This window comes from Nyctereutes procyonoides, unplaced genomic scaffold (assembly GCF_905146905.1).
Source record: "Nyctereutes procyonoides isolate TBG_1078 unplaced genomic scaffold, NYPRO_anot_genome, whole genome shotgun sequence".
Lineage (NCBI taxonomy): Eukaryota > Metazoa > Chordata > Mammalia > Carnivora > Canidae > Nyctereutes > Nyctereutes procyonoides.
In genome coordinates, this window is record NW_026575024.1 from 10,023,783 (window position 1) to 10,042,196 (window position 18,414).

General features: G+C 46.9%; 1 protein-coding gene across 3 annotated transcripts in view; it reads left to right on the top strand.

The window, feature by feature from the left end:
• Window positions 1–18,414, top strand: part of ATP9A (ATPase phospholipid transporting 9A (putative)) — a 129,531-nt gene that overhangs the window by 49,454 nt on the left and 61,663 nt on the right. For all 3 annotated transcript variants that reach the window (XM_055300463.1, XM_055300474.1, XM_055300485.1), the window contains exons 5-9: window positions 3,744–3,802; window positions 5,112–5,163; window positions 6,844–6,938; window positions 9,862–9,942; window positions 10,564–10,639. In XM_055300463.1, coding sequence (XP_055156438.1) covers window positions 3,744–3,802; window positions 5,112–5,163; window positions 6,844–6,938; window positions 9,862–9,942; window positions 10,564–10,639 — 363 coding nt within the window. The remainder of the gene's footprint in view (window positions 1–3,743; window positions 3,803–5,111; window positions 5,164–6,843; window positions 6,939–9,861; window positions 9,943–10,563; window positions 10,640–18,414) is intronic.

The window sequence follows — 18,414 nt, forward strand, 5'->3', positions numbered from 1 at the left end:
ATCGCTGTGAAGAATTTAGGAAGTATGTGTGCCAGAGAAAGGGGTAGACTCCCTGTGTCCCCAGAAAGACTCCCTCGCCAGCTCCTCCAGCACAATCCTCCTGAATTGGTCTGCCCTGCCAACATCCACACGTGTACCTGTATGGTTATGATTTAACAAGACTTCACATACACATTTCTCTCTGAGTTAAATAGAAGACCTGTAGCCAGGTCTTGAAGGTTGGAACACAGACTCAAGGATCATTTGGGTCAGGGCACCAGCTTAAATTTTTGTAATAAAACCGAAGACAATGTGTAAATTTATGTTTGGGAGCGCCAGGGCGAGCTCAGGTGAAGGAAACGTTCATTGGCACAGAGGGCCACGTTGAATTTATGATCTTCCTTCCTTCCAGCAACGCCTGCATAAACGCCCCCCACAAGGGGAGCGGGTCCGAGCATATGTTTTTTGTTGCCCCCTAGTGGGACCAGAAGAAAGTTCAGGCAGGAAAAGAATTCTGTACATTGGGCCCTCTCTTCCCCCATTTCTCTTTTTCTTTCTTTCTTTCTTTCTTTCTTTCTTTCTTTCTTTCTTTCTTTCTTTCTTTCTTTCTTTCTTTCTTTCAAGATTTTATTTTATTTATTTGAGAGAGAGCATGAGAGCAATAGAACATGAGCAGGGCAGGGGAGGGGCAGAGGAAGAGGGAAAAGCAGGCTCCCCGCTGAGCAGGGAGCCCAATGGTGCTCGATTCCAGGACCCCAGATCATGATCTGAGTTAAAAGCAGATGCTTGACTGACCGAGCCACCCAGGCTTCCCTCTCTTCCCCCATTTCTAAATGCTCTGACTCTGGATTGGTGGATGTCGTCCATTCCCTCTGCACATGTTTTGACATAATGAACACTTTGAGGCTCTGTTCTGTCTCTAGCGGGCTAGGGCTCGGGCCCGTGACTTGAATTTAGTCCTGGGTTTGGTGAAAATGAGGCACGTGAAACACTCATGTCGTAGTGCGAGAGATGCCCAAACTGGGAGAGTCTAGAAGTCCACAGAGCAACCGAGGGTTGGTCCAGTTCGTCACCACTTGCTGTGTTCTGTCTAGAAGTCATTATTAGTGTTTGTGTGCCTTCATTCTAGTGCCAGTTCTACTGCTACCATGACAAAATTTAATTGAATGCAAGAATTAATTAAAATCAAACCCTATGCAACCTATTTGAAAAAGTTGTTTCACCAGAGATAATTGGAATGCTACGGAAAATCTCGACAGTGGTAAATTATTAAAAAGACACATTGGGGCAGCCCCAGTGGCGCAGCGGTTTAGCGCCGCCTGCAGCCCAGGGCGTGATCCTGGAGACTCTGGATCGAGTCCCATGTCAGGCTCTCTGCGTGGTGCCTGCTTCTCCCTCTGCCTGTGTCTCTGCCTCTCTCTCTGCGTCTCTATGAATGAATAAATAAAATCTTTAAAAAAAATAAAAAGACACATTGAATTATGTGAAAAGTATATGTTACTGTGAAAAACTCTAAAAGCCTGGAGCCGTACACTCATGGTTTCATTAGTGTCTTTGAGTGCTTCGTAAAAGTAAAGAAGCTCAAGCTAGCAATCCTACTTTGTGAATGTTGGGTTTTTGTTGAATGAATGAGTACAGGGAGGGAATAGAAGATTCATGATTCCCATCCCACTTTTGCGCTCATTGCTGGATAAAATTATACTTTATTGAGGAGGCTTGAGAGTCATCATTACTTCCTTTCTTTCTCGGCTGAACGTTTGTAGGTTAAATGGGCTTTTTATGAAAAGCCAATGACATTAAGATTTCATGGTGTTGCTCCCTTGTGCAAGAATTTGACCCATCACCAGAATCAAGGCCCATCTCCTCCCCGGGCTTGTTCATAGGACTGACTGGCCCTTCCACTTTTGTCTCTCACTGTCCCTGTCTTCCATGCGGTGCTTCTGGCTCTGCTGAAGGAGGTGCAACCTCCTGTGTGTGTAGCCACACACAACACATAGACTACTCACATGCACCACTTTCTCCCGTCTCATGCTTTCCTTTCATGGGCTACTGGTAACCAATGTCCTTTATCTGGCCAATTGCCGTCTCACCTCTCTTGCAGAGTGTATGTTGGCAGCTCCCTTTCCCCATCCCTTCATTTATTATTTACTTGTTGCCTCCTTCCTTCCATGGGGATGTGAGTTCCCTGTATCCCCCACCTCTGGATCACCTGGCCTACACCAGGCATTCAGCAAATGGTGCTTCAATGTTGAATTCATGATCAGGAAACTTCTGTATGCTGAGCAGTGTTCTAGGTCCTCTTCCAAAGGGAAGATTTCCCTCCTTTCTGTTCCTTAGCACCCTGGACTCACCTGCATTATTTTACACACTATTTTGTGCTAACAGCATCTGTCTGGCTCTTTTTCTTACCAGCTCATGGGGTTGCAAACTACAGCCTGGGAGCCAAATTCAGCCCACCATTTTTTTCTGTTTGTTTTGTTTGTTTTGGTATGGCCTGGTTGCTAAGAATAGTTTTTAGCCTTTGATGGGGAATGATTGTTGGCAGAGTTGGAACCTTGCCTCTTGGCCTACAAAACCTAAAGTGTTCACTGCCTTGACCCCTCACCAGCACATGTTTGTTGACTCCTGCTGGAGACCAAGCATTTTTTTCTAGGATAAGGGGACTGTCTTGCATCTTTGAATTCCCATGACATAGCACTCAGTAAATGTTTTTTGGTGTTGAACTGAACTCACTGTGTTTTTTGTTTGTTTGTTTGTTTGTTTTTTAATTCATGCTCTGGAGTCAGATGGGGGTGTGTCTCCTGGCTCTGACCTGTTCTAACTGTGAGGCTGGGGAGTGAGGTGGGGATGGCACAGCTCCGATCCTACTTTCTTTGTCTGAAAACTTCAGACAATAATAACCATTTCTGATGGTCAATGTGAAAACTAAAGGAAGCTCTCCCTGTGTCACTATATATACAGTGCTTATTGCAGGTGTAGTGTTCACTGTTAGCTGTTCCTGTTTATCTAGATAAACATTAAGCTGAAGTTGTGTGGTCTGATCACAATCACATAAAATATATAGCAACCACAAATTTTAAAAAAATCAATCATTTCAGGATGACTTCTTTCTTTTCAGTGGTTTCGAAAATTAAGAGTTGACCTTCTCAGGGGGTCGGGGTGGCTCGGTCAGTTTAGCGTGATCTCATGATCTCGGCCCTGGTCATGATCTCCGGGTCACGAGATGAAGCCCCACATTGTCGTTGGGCTCCATGCTCCGCAGAGTCTGCTTGTGAATTTCTCCCTCTGCCTCTCGCCCCACAAGTGTGCACACGTGCTCGCTCGCTCTCCCCCACTCTCAAATAAATAAAATCTTAAAAAAAAAGAGAGAGAGAGAGAGAGTTGGCCTTCTGTCCATGGATCTGACTCTTAATTTTATTCCCCTTTTCTGTGTTGTTTTTTGCTTTCTTTGGTTTTGAGGTTGAATGAATCTCACGGTACCAACTCAGAAAAGCCTCTAAGGTGCCATTAAGACAGAAAGTCTTCTGTGAGTGGGTGAGATGCCCCTGGGCTCTCAGAGGTGGGGATTCATTCCTGGAGTCATCTCTGTAGCAGTTGAATCTCTCCCTGGAGAGGCAGGCGATGCTGATGAGCTTGGCTGGGCCAGGGAGAGACATCCTTCTGGGTGTGCCATGTTGACCTCGCAGGCTCGTGGGCGCTCTGCAAAGGCACGAGGACTTGAAACGCATTCATACATGATGTATCTTAGACCTCTTTCCTTGCAGGGACGGTGAAGGTGAAGAGCTCCAACATCCAGGTTGGAGATCTTATCATCGTTGAGAAGGTAGGTGGGATCCTGTGGTTTGTGAGTGGTTGCTGTGTGAGTGTGTAAATGGGAAGTCATTGAGCCACTTCATAAATCCTCGCATGTAATTTGTTTATCTGGTAGATGAACTCAATGTAAGCTTTTTGGGATTCTCTCCTACAGCTTTGCCTGGGGAGGAAGATTTCTTTGCCATGAGACACCCACAAAGAATACTTTTTCAAGTGTACGTATGCTGGTTAGCCAAAAATTCTGCTTACAAAACACAAGTACAAATTTTGATTTTGTATTTGATGTATTTGTTTTGGTGTCTTTAAGAAGAAAAAAAGCAAAAAAAAAAAAAAAAAAAACCAAACAAACTTGCCATAAAATCTTTCCTAGAAGTTTGCTAGCTGCATATGCATATAGAAATATTTGTCATTTACCATTTGAGCAATTTTAGTTTGCGTTCTTTGACTTAAATATCGTGTTTTCCTGTCATTTTGTAGGGAGCAGGGATGAAGTATAACATGAGAATAATAAGAAGGCCTGAAAATGCGTTTTTAAAAAATAGCGCCATTAATACATTTGTGACTTCAGCAAACACTCACATCTCTTTTTGCCGCCTGTTTGGAAGGCAGTGGGTTTTGGGGGTGGCCCTGCAGAGGCTTGGAATAATATTTGATTAGAAAAGGATTGTATGGTAACTTGTTTCTGTAGGAAGTGAACTATGCTCTCTTAAAAGGATTAAATCCAAGAACTCAAAGTCGATTTGAGGTAAAGTGAAGCTCTTCTGGGTGGCAGCTCTGAAGAACCACACAAACCCTTTATGTTATTACATACTTTTCTGTTCATAATTAAATCGGGGCTGCCGTTGGCTTACATGGAGAATGGCTTTTGTTGCTCCTTACTACTTGACTTCCTTATTAAAATTCCACTCAAAGCCAAACATCAAGCCAGAAAATTGGTAGGAGCAGAAAGCGTGAGCGGAGCGTGTGTGTGTCTTTGGTTTCAGCAGACCGCCTGGAAGAGGGCCAGCGAGGGTCGCCGGCTGTAGGGCCCCGGCCCTTCTGGCTGGAATTTCAGGAGGGGATGGTTGGATTCTCCAGAAAACTAGCAGCTCTCTTTCCGAGATAAGATTTCAATCGGGGATTAGTCAAGTAACAGCAGCGTGCAAGGTTTTTCGGATTCAAAACAAAATAAATCCTCAAATCTGTCTGTGACAAAGGCAGAGACGTGAATGAGGCTGTGGGTCTCGGCGGCCCCCCTCCCCGCCGAGGGGCCCGGGGGCGGGGAGCGGAAACCCCACACACGGCTATTCACCGTAACAGTCTTTCTTTTCATTACACAGAACCAGCGGGTCCCTGCTGACATGATCTTCCTGAGGACATCAGAAAAAAACGGTAAACATCTGGGATCAATTTTGAAAATAACCATTAACCTTTCAGTGGTAATTTGGCAAAATAATCATTTGAAAATGGAACAGAAGTAGATGATCATTTCGGAGCCATGGGGGCAAATCCAAAACATCTCTTTTAATAGAGCCGTCTTTTTTAAAAAAAAAACAAAACAAAAACAAAAACCAACAAAAACAACAAACGTTTTGGGTGCTCGCAAGTCAATAGATTTTGATCATCACAAAGATACAGTTAGTCGGGCCCAGGCCGAGTCCCTGCTGGGGGATCCGCACGCAGTGGCCATGGTTTTCCTCCCTGGGCTGCTGTTGGGCTCACCTTCAGGGCTTGGCAGGATCGGGAAGCGCATCCCACAAATGGAAGCACACGGAAACCCTCTCTCTCTTCTGAGGAAACACCAGGAGATGTGTGACCGTAGAGAAGTTGGGGACAGAGAGAGGTAGGTGGCCTCTTGGGCCATGCCTACCCTTACCCCTCAATTTATTTATTCTCACAGCCCCCTTAGACCTGAGCGGGCTGCTCAAGGCTCCTACAAGACCTACTCATTCCCAGTTCTTTCCCAGTGTGGTTGACCCCATGGCCTGCCCACCCCATCTGTTGACTCTAAAATCTCCTTTTTTTTTTTTTTATTTAAGCTGTTTTGAGGAAATAAGGCTGTTTTTCTCTCACGTACAGACACAATCAAATCTTTGACCATCTGAAAAAAAAAATCACATTTCTATTCCTTCAAGACTCCTGGAACCTACTTTATTATGAGTCAAATAAAAGTATACATGAAATTTTATGCTAATGATCAATTAAAGTATCCAGAGATGAAGAAGAGGATGCTAGATTAAAAGTCTTCTTTTAAAATCTACTGCTTTGTCCTCAGTTGGTTCTCATGTCCTTGTCTGTGAAGATAGAGCATTATGGATTAGGGTCCCTGAAGTGCTCCCTCCCCTGTTCCCCCCCTCAAAAGATTAGACATGCTTTTCCCGAACAGTGCCCAGAGCTCTCAGCTGCAGTGTCTGCGAATTCACTGCCTTCTGGGTCTGATGAGATACACAGCTGACTCATTGCTGGGACTTGCACATCAGACTGAAATAGGCATCCACATGCAAGTGGGTAACGAGCACGTGCTTTTGTAGCACTTTCTGCGCTTTGAGCAGTCTGCCAGGATCCGCTGCGGAGTCCTCACTACGTGAGGTTGGTGCTGTTCTGCCCATTTTTACACTCAGGGAAACCCAAGTAGTGAGTGGTGCAGCTGGTCTTGAACCCAGAAGTCTGATTCCTACCTGACAAGGTGTCCATATCTCTGCCCAGAATGGCCTTGAATGCCAGCTGCTCTGTGCTAGCCACCATGCTGCGGGTTCTGGCACCCTAACTCTTTACAGCAAGCTCCTGAGGTCTGTGTTCCTCCTCATGTTATAGACAGGGCCCGCTGATGTTCAGCAACATCAAGAAACCAACCCAGGTTCCTACTTTGAATGATGGAGTGCGGATTTGAATTCAGATCTTCTGACCTGAGAGCTTACAGAGGGAGTGGGAAGCGGGGCATTCGTTTTCCCTTTTGGTTGTTGGCCATCAATTTGGAGTTTTACAAAGGCCAGAGCAGGAACTACTCAGAGCTGCCAAGGGAAGGATCCTTGAATCGAAAGCAGATAGACAGTGCCCACCCTCATCCCACAGGGTCTTGTTTCCTGCGGACGGATCAGCTGGACGGGGAGACAGATTGGAAGCTGCGGCTCCCCGTGGCCTGCACGCAGAGGCTCCCCACTGCTGCCGTGAGTAGCTTTCCTGCAGAAGGACAGACTGACATTGGTGTCCTTGGAGGGCTCTCAAATCAGAGGCCCTTGGGGGCTGGATGTGGGATGTCAGGTGTGAAGGAGGGCTGATGGGACAGGGGGGCCTAGAGCACCTGTTGTTTCAAGTCATGTGGCCGAGCGAAGTGCAGGTGGGGTGCTCTTTGGAGGGAAGCTCGGTACCTTAAGAGGCCTCAACAAGGTGCCTAAAGTAAAGCTGGAAGGTAAGGCAGGTGTATCGTTCCTCTGCACAGGGCCTCCTGAGACTTCTCGTCTTACTGAGAACCCATACCACAGTCCTTTCCTGTTGGCATCAGGGGCAGGATGGTACCTCTTAGGATTTCCAGGGGCTCCTAACTGTAGTTAGAACCTCACTTCTCTAGAATTCCTGGTTAACATACCAGTAAATGTGTGCACTGCCCTAATGATCTTTCATGGCCAGTGACGAATGAAATAGCACCGGTGCATTGTAGAGCAGTGAGTTTCTGACTATGGTTAGGAGCCCCCTGGGAATCCTTAAAAGGCACCATCCTGCCCCTGAGATGGGGTAATCTAATGAGAGGGTCCTGATTTTTCTGGATGATGCATTTTAACTTCCTGGTAAGATATCTCCAAAGAAAGCTTTCTGATCTTCAAAATGATTTGAAGGATTCTCTTTAAGAGAGCGTCTAGAAGAGCTTAGAATCATGAAGGAGCTTGCCTGTGTGCTGCACAGAGTTGCAATTTTTGGTGTGTGCTGGGGATGCATCAGTTCAATAAACACACATGTTGCCCCCCACCACCATGCGGCCACCCCAGTCTGGCCTGGGCCTGGACTGGGGTCCCAAGACGGAGGAGATGCCACTGTCTTTGCTGTCAGGAAACTCTTCTTTACTGGGCTGGAGGGATCTGAGTAGGGAGGAGCAATTTAGCAAAAGAACTATATGAAAGGATGACCTGGGCATCACATGAATATATTCTTGTTTTTTAAAAAAATTAAATTGGGGATTCCTGGGTGGCTCAGCTGTTTAGCGCCTGCCTTCAGCCCAGGGCGTGATCCTGGGTCCCGGGATTGAGTCCCACATCGGGCTCCCTGCATGGAGCCGGCTTCTCCCTCTGTGTCTCTGTCTCTGTCTCTGTCTCTCTGTCTCTCTGTCTCTCTGTCTCTCACTCTCCCCCAATCTCTCATGAATAAATAAATAAAATCTTTAAAAAATAAATTAAATTGTATGGAAAGCTGTAGAGGAAGAAGTCAAAAGTCTTGCTCATGGCCTCTGCCCCAAACCTTACCTGCTTTCCTCCAGGGATCATATAAAGTCAGTGGTGATCTTTCCAGACCTTTGCCAGCACACTTTCCTACAAATATATAACTGTAAACTTGGTGAGGAGAGCTTATACATACATGGGATCACGCTGTATTTGTGATCTGCAACTTTTGCTCCTGTCTACTTTGAATGCATCTTGGGATCTTTTTTTTTTTTTTTTTTTTAAAGATTTATTTATTTGAGAGAAAGAAGGGAGATGGGGCAGAGGGAGAGAGAGAAAGTCAAGCCTCACCCCCCCAATGTGGGGCTTGATCTCACGACCCTGAGATAACGCCAGGAGCCAAAATCAAGAGTTGGACACTCAACTGACCACACCACCCAGGCACTCCTCATGGCCTTTTCTTATTAGTACATAGAGGCCACAGAATAAACACATCTGCATATGGGGTCCCCCAGCTAGTTAGTAGAGGGCTCAAGCCCTGCCTGTGGGGGCAGCCAGTAGTCTCTACCCACCTCCCTGTAGCCCAGGGGTATGTATTGTGGTCCAAATTTGCCTGGCAACCTGATTGGAGATTTTTTTCCAGTTTTTTAATTGTGGTAAAATACACATCAAATTTATCATCTTATCCCTTTAAAATGTGCAGTTCAGTAGTGTTAAGTACATTTGCATTGTTGTGCAACCCTCACTCCCATCCATCTCCATGCAAAACAGAAACTCTATAGCCATCAAACAATTCTCCGTTGCCCAGTCCTTGGCACCCACCATGTACTCTCTAGATATGAATTTGATTGCTCTAGGGATCTCATAGAAGTGGAATCATACAGGATTTGTCCTTTTGTGACTGGTTTATTTCACTTAGCGTCATGTTCCAAAGGTTCATCCACGTGGTAACCTGTGTCAGAATTCCCTTCCTTTTGGAGGCTGGACAATATTCCATTGTATGGATGTATCCCATTTTCTTTATCCATTTATCCATTGATGATGGGTTGTTGCCATCTTTTGGTGATTGTGAATAATCCTTCACGAACATGGCTGTGCAATATCTTTGAGGTCCCACCTTCAGTTCCCAGCAAGAGGATTGCTAATTATACAGTAATTCCCTGTGAAGTTTTCAAGGACCCACCGTACTGTTTTCCAAAGCAGCTGCACCATTTTACATTCCTACCAACAGTGTACGAGCGTTCCAGTTTCTCCACATCCTCACCAATACTTTTTTGAGAGGAGCCATCCTAATGGCTGTGAGGTGTTCTTTTTTGCTTTTTACTCCTCTGCCTTTTCCAGGGCTTTACACAGAGTAGGGCCCAATAACCACTTGTTGACTGAGCAAGGATTTCCATTGGTACGAACAACTCTTGGAAACTGCAGTGTGACAGAAGGGGGACCTTGGCTGTCAACCAGTTTAGGAAACACTGGGTGAACACAGATTAAACAGGCATCTTTACTGTGGAATCTGTCAGGGTGTTGTGGGATATTGTGTGTAGCGAGTCTTAAAACTTCATTCATAGAAATTTTTTTCTTCTTTTTTCCACTGGCCCTGTAGCTTTGAGAACCTGTTTGCTGTTTGGGAGATAGAATTACTCTTGAAAAATAGTGGGGGGGGGGCTCCCTAAATCTCTTTAATCATGAACTTTAACTCCATAATGTTCCCTCTGTTGAACAGGATCTCCTTCAGATTCGATCATATGTCTATGCAGAAGAGCCAAATATCGACATTCACAACTTTGTGGGAACTTTTACCAGAGTAAGTAGGCTTAGCTTACCAGCCTCGAACAGCTTCAGTTACCTCACAACATAGAGTCAAATGTTGTTATAATTAACGTTACTCTGTTGTGTGAGGGCAGGTACTCTTCTGTCCCCTTCAGACGTATCCATGACCTCTTCTACTCATTGAAGTCCTGGCTGGCATTGTTAACAATTGTTAAGCCACTGCCCAACTTTTCAGGATAGAAATTTAATTTGGATTTAAATTATTTGAAGACTCTGGGATAATAGATTTATAGAATCCAAATTAAATTCACGGTCTCTTTCTAGAAGCCATAGGACTGGCCGGCAAAGTGCTGTTTTTGTTTGATTTGCTTCTGCATTTTACTTCTTGCCTTGTAAGACATGTCTTCAGTATTAGAAGCCTGTCCTTCTTCAATCATGAACCAGCTTTTTCACGTATTGCCATGGGGATGAAAACCATGCCAAGGACAGTGGTTTATGAGCTTGATCCTCCTCTCCTGGCTGAACTCTGGCTTTCCAAGTAGGGGTCATCCTCTCTTCCTCTCTTGGGAAGAGCAGGCTGGAAACTCCAAACCCAAGAGATTTGGGTTCTCTCAAATCCTCGGTAGGTAAATGCACGTCTGTTGGTCTTTTCCAGGAGGACAGCGACCCTCCGATCAGCGAGAGCTTGAGCATTGAGAACACACTCTGGGCCGGCACTGTCATCGCGTCGGGTAAGGGCGCCCTTTTCTGAGGAATGTGTTAGCAATTTGAAAAGGAAAGAAAATCCTTTTGTATAATTAGAATAATCATCTGTCAGTTGGGAAAATTAGTCGTCGGTCAAACAGTGTTTTCCACTTGCTCCAGCCCCTCCAGGGAATCTGACTGACATCTAATTGCCCCTCGGACACTTGTGTACGCCTATAAGAGAAGCTGCTCTGGCCGGTGGACTGTTCTACAGCATCCACTCTGGGAATAGCCCTTAATTGCCACCTGAGATTGACATTCTAATCTCTACCAGAAATTGGGCCAGCCTGGATGTTCTGGCCGGACGTGGTGTCCGTGGGGGCTCTTGAGCTTGGTCCTGCCCAGTCAGGGGCCCTGGTGTCCAGGAAAGGGCCACTGGGCCTGAGCTGGAGCCTTGGTGTTAAATACCAGGATGATGTGGAGATCGGTGTTTTGAAAGCTGGGATGAAACTGAGCAGAAGCGTCTCCAGGGGCTGAGCAGTGTTTGCAGCAGCAGGGGTTGGTATCAGTGGGGTGCTCCCAATCTGTCAGGTGCCTGCTGGAGCCCCATGCCTTACACCCAGTTCACTTACCCCTCCCAACATGACCATGCGGGAGGGTGCGAGTAGTACTCCCATTCTGTGGGCGAGGAAATCCAAGCTCAGTGAGGTTAAGTAACTTGCCCAGGGTCACACAGCCAGTTAAAAGGCAAAGTTGGGACTTGAACCCAGGCACTTTGCTCCAGCAGCAGAACGTACTGTGCAGCTCTTATTATTATCTTATGTTACATATATTATGTGACAGTGTATACTATTATTAACAGAAAAATCATACTACTGGCAACTTCCTGTCTTTACTGTTGGAAGATCACTTTTTCCCTCCCAAGTACATCTCCCTCCTCTCAAACTGTGTTCTTCTGCTTCATGCTGCTCTGCGGCTATTTGGTACAACAGATGCTCAGTCAGGATGCTCTGCGGCTGGGGAAGGGGATGCGGAGCTCAGGCCAGCACAGACTAGACCGGGGCCGCCTTGCTCACCATCCACAGACGGACTCCTTCCTGCAGATGGACAGAGTTGAGCGCTCCCTTTAGGCCGTCTGCCATTTTTCCTCTTCCATCGCCTGTCTGCATTTGCAGCCTCATCTGGAGTGTCCCTCAATTCCTCCTGATGGCTAAAGAAGTGAGAAATGGGTCCTTAAGGTTCTCCCCCGCTGCACCATGGCCACACCCACACCTGAAGCCACACCCACACACCCACACCCACCGGCACCTGGAGCAGCCCTTCTCCACTGCGTGTCCACCCACCTCTCCCAGAAGTGGTTACTCTTCCTTCCCAGTTTTTCTCCCCTCTGAAGTCATTTATTAACAACTATTCCTTTTATTTTTAGATTTATTTATTTATTTTAAGATTGTATTTATTTATTCATGAGAGACATAGAGAGGCAGAGACACAGGCAGAGGGAGAAACAGGCTCCATGCAGGGAGCCCAACATGGGACTTGATCCCAGGACTCCAGGATCACACCCTGGGCTGAAGGCGGTGCTAAACCACTGAGCCACCCGGGCTGCCCAATTTTTAGATTAAAAAAAAATATATATTTTATTTATTTATTCATGAGAGACACAGAGAGAGAGACAGAGACACAGGAAGAGGGAGAAGCAGGCTCCCTGAGACTTGATCCTGGGACCTGAGTTCTTGCCCTGAGCCTAAGGCAGCTGTTCAACTGCTGAGCCACCCAGGCATCCCTATTTAAAAATTTTTTCTTAAGATTTATTTATTTATTCATGAGAGAGATAGAGACATAGGCAGAGGGAGAAGCAGGCTCCCTGCAGGGATCCCTATGTGGGATTCGATTCTGGAACTCCGGGATGATGCCCTGAGCTGAAGGCAGATGTTCAACCACAGAGCCACCCAGGCATCCCTAATTTAAAAAAATTTTTTTTAAAGATTTTATTTATTCATTTGGGAGAAAGAGAGCACGAGTGGGGGGTAGGGGTAGTGGGAGAGGGAGAAGCAGACTCCCAGGTCCACATGGAGTCCTTGCAGGGCTGAATCCCAGAACTCAGAGATCATGACCTGGGTGGAAGGCAGACGCTTAATCCACTGAGCCACCCAGGTGCCCCTAATTATTCCTTTTAATCTTTAATAATTTGTCAGAAAAATAAGGAGCCTGTTTTGATTTGCATTTCCTAGAGTACCTGGAAGGTTGGCCCTCTTCGTGGTCTGTGTGGTCTCTTCCTTTGTCCTGGACATTCTGTGCCCTGAGCTATTTTTCTGTTGTGGTTCTTCTGATTCCCTTATTTGTTTGTGAGAGTTTCCCATTTCTGGTTTTTGAAAAGATTTTATGGTCTATTTGATATGCAGCAGTTCCATGGTGTTATTATTCTTGTTAGGTGATAGAAGGTCTCTTGTTACGGTTTTGATGTTTATTATTTCATTGTGAATATGGGGACCACTGACCATAAATGTTTTGGTCAGTCTACTTTGTTTCTTCTTTTTCTTATTAACTTGTAAGCATGTAGGGAGAGTATCAAACTGTCATCTCATGTGTGATGCAAATCTCTTTTCAGAGTTTATTGTTTGTCTTTTGTTTTTGTCTTTGATGTGCTTTGTTTGGTTTTTCCAGATAGAAGTTCTAAATATTGATGTTGTCCACGTTTCCATAGAAACAGGATTCCTAGGGCAAAGGGCATATACATTTTACATTTTGGTTCACCTAGCAAACTTCCTTCTTCTGAATCACACTCCTGATAACCTGATCTTATATGTGCATCCTTGCCAACACCATGTTCAGTTGGACTTTTAAATTTCTGCCTATCTGATATATGTTGAATAAATATCTAACATATTGATTTGCCTTTTAAAAGTTATTTGTGGGGGTTCCTGGCTTAGCTCAGGTGGTGGAGCATTTGACTCATGATCTTGGGGTTGTAAATTGAAGTCCCATGTTGGGCATAGAGGTTACTTCAACATTTTTTTTTTTAAGATTTTATTTATTTTTTTGAGAGACAGAGAATCCCAAGCTGCCTCTGCACTGAGCATGGAGCCTGCTACAGGACTCGGTCTCACAGCCTTGAGATCATGACCCAAGCTGAAAACAAGAGTCAGATGCTTAGCTGATTGAATCATCCAGGTGTCCCAAAAATAAAATCTTTTTTTTTTTTTTTTTTATTCATGAGAGACACAGAGAGAGAGCGAGAGAAGCAGAGATACAGGCAGAGGGAGAAGTAGAGGGAGAAGCAGGCTCCATGCAGGGACCCTGACGTGGGACTTGATCTTGGCACTCCAGGATCATGCCCTGGGCTGAAGGCAGGCGCTAAACCTGCTGAGCCACTCAGGGATCCCCCAAAAATAAAATCTTAAAAAAAAAACAACAGTCATTTGTGAAGTTGGACTTTTTTTTTAATGTTCCCTCTTCATTTGCATTTTTTTTTAAAGATTTTATTTACTTCTTTATTTACACCCAGAGAGAAAGAGCACAAGCAGGGGGAGTGACAGACAGAGGAAGGGTGAGAGAGAAGCAGGCTCCCTGCTGAACAAGGAACCTGATGGGGCACTTCATCCCGGGACCCTGGGATCATGACCTGAGCTGAAGGCAGACACTTAACTGACTGAGCCACCCAGGCGCCCTCATTTGCATTTTCTAAAGTGTATATGTGAATTGCCAGTTTATGCCCTGTGTCCATTTTTGCTGTTGATGAGTTCATTTTAAAAATGATTTCTAAGAACGCTTTGTCCTAAGAATAGTATCCTTCTGTTTGTTATCTTAGTTGTAATTACTATCTCCTGGTTGACCCCATTGGTATTTTGGCACACAATTTAAAATTTTTATATCCTCAAACCAATTGATTTTTTTTCCCCTTATGGTTTCTGGTTTTTATGACATGCTGAGAAAATCTAACCTGCTTTAAAATTAGAAAAACACCCTGATTTGGGGGGAGGATGTTTATATAGTTTCATATTAAAATATTTGAATTTATCTAGGTTCATGGAGTGAAGTTAGGAAAACTTACCAGCAGAGGGGCCTTACCTTGGCTCTAACCGGAGCACTGGACACTTGTGCCCAGTCTGTGCTTGTGGCTCTGTGCAGACACTGCCCACGGGGACAGGAGGTGTGTGGAAGGAGAAAGCACACACCTTGGGATGGAGAACATAGAGGGTGTGAAAGGAGATCAGAACATGAGGGGGTAAAATTCAGAGGTGCCCGGGATGTGCCCCTCTCCTTACCAAGCAGGCACGTGAATGGTACGCACGTCATTTCTTGCAGGCATTCTTCTTCTTCCCTTTTATTGAAAGGTAGCACGAATACAGAAGAGTAACTGAATCCCAAACAGTACCAATGCTCAGATCAATAATCAGGATTTTGTTAGCCCCCCAGAAGCCTCCTAAGCTGCCTTCCAGTCCCCCCTGCCCACCCCCCCGCCTCATACAAGGGAAACAGCTACTTTTTTTTTTTTTAAGATTATTTGTTTATTTGAGAGAGAGAGAGCAGAGCTAGGGAGAGAGAACCTGAGTGGAGGGGGAAGGGTAGAGGGAGAAACAGACTCCCCGCTGAGCAGAGAGCCTGATACGGGGCTGGATCCCAGGACCCTGAGGTCATGACCTGAACTGGAGGCAGATGCTTAACCGACTGAGCCACCCAGGCACCCCTGAAAAAAATTGTAAAGGGTAAAGGATTCTTAAAATTTCATTCTAAGTACAGTCTGTTCCCCAATGTGAGGCTCGAACTCATGACCCTGAGATCAAGAGTCCCACGCTCTACCAAGTGAGCCAGCCAGGACCCCCTAAAAAACTTTTCTTAATGTTCTCTATGTAATGCTGCCACGCTGCATTGCTAGGTCTCAGTGCTGCAGCGGCATGGGCATGCCGGAAAATCCTTGCCTCCACCCTCATGGCATTTGTAGTTTAATCTTAATGCAAATTATAGAGAGGTTGAGAGGAAATGGGGGCCCTCTCTGAAATCCCTCTGAAGCCAGTATGAAGGGAGGCGATTGAAGTGGTGATTGGAGAATTCTGAGGTGGAGGGACTTGTCAGCTTTAATCTCAGAGAGGAACGGTAAGGAGTCTTTTATTTATCAGGTTTTTTTTATTTATGAAATGTTTTTCTGCCATTCTCTTGTTTTGGTCTCACATCATTAAATGGGGATTTAGTGGAATGAAGAATTGAGTCTCAGAGAGGTTAAGCAACTCACCTAAGGTCACACAGCCTAGGAGGTCCTCTTCCTGGAAGGAAGAGAGCGGAGAACAAGCTGGGATCTTGAAGTTGGGAGAAAAGATTTCAAAGTTTGTGATTGGTGGGAAGAGAGAGCGCAGTGATTCCAGTGACCTGGTGGCATTACCGGCCAAGCCCTTCAGTAGGTTTTGGAGTGAATCTGAGAAGCTGGATGTTTACTATTTCCTAGTTGGCCTCAGTTTCCCCTGCTGCTCAGTGAGTAGTCACCTGACTGCATTCTCATCCTGATGCAAGCATGAAGCTCTGTGCAAGCCATTTCCTTCTTGTGCTCCACCCAGGAAACGGCCATCGTTAGGAATCTTAATTCTGTGAGATTTCACCTCTCTCTTCTCCTTATAGTCTAACTCCCGTGTTTTGGTTACTCTGCTGTTACCACTTGGAAGTTGAAAAAGAAATGAAAAAGCTTGCCAGGCGGTGCTTAGGGTGCAGCTGCTGTTGGCTGGCCTCAGTGTGTAGAGGATGCAGTTACCATGGCAACCCTGCAGTGTGGGCTGAGGAGTCATGGGGTGGTGGGGAAGGATGGGGGAGGGATGGGGAGGGGTGGGGAGGGAGTGGCGGTATGGGGCAGGAGGGGGGAGGGATGTGGAGGGCTGGGGGCAAGATGAGGGAGGGATGGGGAGGGACGAGAGAGGGATGCGGAGGGCTGGGGAGGCCAGGGGTTTGGCAGAGCAGGTGTTAGGACGGAGCCCGGTTCTTCGCAGACTCTCCAGTTTGTTGTGCCTCCCCCGACCCCAGTCTGTAGGCTCAGTCTGTGGCCCTGCAGGCCATCGCGCATGTGCATTGCACTGCACGAGTTTGCTGGACTCCAGCTGGTCTAGACCCTGTTTGACGGGACTCGTCTTGTGGTCACGTGCTTGAATGTCACGGCCGTGTTTAACTGCTAAAAGCTCAGTCTTGGGAGTAGCATCTGTCCTGTCGTGGCCTGGGAACAGAGGCGTCAGAGAGTGGGCACTGACCCCAGGACCACGCTGTCATGGAGAGGTAGGGGGAACTCTGTGCTACCGACCGCCGCAGTCTGACCTGGAGAAAGCAGCTGGCCGGGTGGAGAGGATTCTGCGCTCTGTCCCCTGCCAGGATGAGAGGGGGGCAGGGAGCAGAGGGGGGTGTGGAGAGGCTCTGGTCAGGAGGTCTTGAAGGGGGGGCGATTGGGCTGAGTGGGGAACAGGATGAGCGGGAACCTGCCCCTGGATAAAGGGCGTACCCATGCTTGATACCTGCTGGTAATACCGTGGGGAACACGGACTCAGTGTCACCAGATTTCCCAATTTTCTCGGAGAAGCCAGGATTCTCAGGTTCCTGTATTTAAAAGTTGGCAATGACCTCAGAACCTTTAAAGCCCAGTACAGACCAAACCAGCACGCGCATGTGGTTTCTCTCTGGGTGACCGTGGCCCGCATTTGGATCTTGTGGAGGTGGCTTTGGCCTTGAGCACAGGCAGGCCTGGGGAGAAGGGCCACTCTCATTTCAGCCTTGGGGGAGGCCTCAGGGTTGGCCGGTGCCAGCGGAGGCCCTCGTTATTAGGAACCCTCTTGAACCCTGGACGTCGGTGACGGAGACCGACCACATCTGTGCAGCAGCGAGTGCAGTGGCCGCGTGGGCACCCCTGGTCTGACCATCTGCTGTGGCCGCAGGCCTGCGTTTACGGGGCTGCCATCTGCCGAGGAGCCAGCCAGGGAGCCCGCCCCGGCCTGCCATCTGCTGAGCCTTCCTGGAAGGGAACCGCATTATGTGCATTAAGCTTGGAGGGGGGACTTCAGTGTCTCCTCCCGGGGCTCTGTCGGGGACACACAGTCCCTTGCTTCACCTGGGCTTGGGCTCTGACCAGCTCTGTGGGAAGCTCTTGGAGGCTTTGTATCTCCTCGGGGGGGAGGAGAGGTGAGGTGTTTGCTGTCCCTGCACAGACCAGATTGCTTGTGTTCCTCGGAGCCTCCCTGAGGGCTCAACCGGGCGGGGGTGGGAGGTTCAAGCTCCTGCTCAGGCGTCCTCAACCCCGGGACTGCTTCTCTGCCCACCCAGTACCACCGGGCAGTCTTCTCCAGCTCCTTCCCAGTCTGTTCCTCTGCCTGATTGTCGCGATGGCGCCTTCCATTCCGTGATGACCTCCTTCTTGTCTCCTCCCTTCATTGTCTGTCTTCCCCACTGTGTTGAGCGTTTGTGTGGCATACACTGAAAAGGGGAGACAAAGGTAAATTTTTAATAGGGTTACCAGGTTCACCCCAAAACAGATGGTTCCCCATCTATATACTCCTGCCCACTCCTGTGAGTTACGACAGGGCCCATGTCTCCACTTCTTGGCAGAGACAACTGGATGTTATCAACCTGTGGAATTTTTGTTGTCCTAGGGATAAAAGTGGCTTATTTTGCACTTCTTTGATTATTCAGGAAGTTGAGCATCTTTTCTAACGTTAACTGGCCTTTTGTGTTTCTGTTATAAGTCATCGATTTTTAGAAAGATTGATAATGGGGGGAGGGCAGAGGGGGTGGGGGAGTTCTCAGGAAAGGGTTGTCGTCCGGACAGACATCCCCCAGGTATTCTAGAGTTAGACACAGA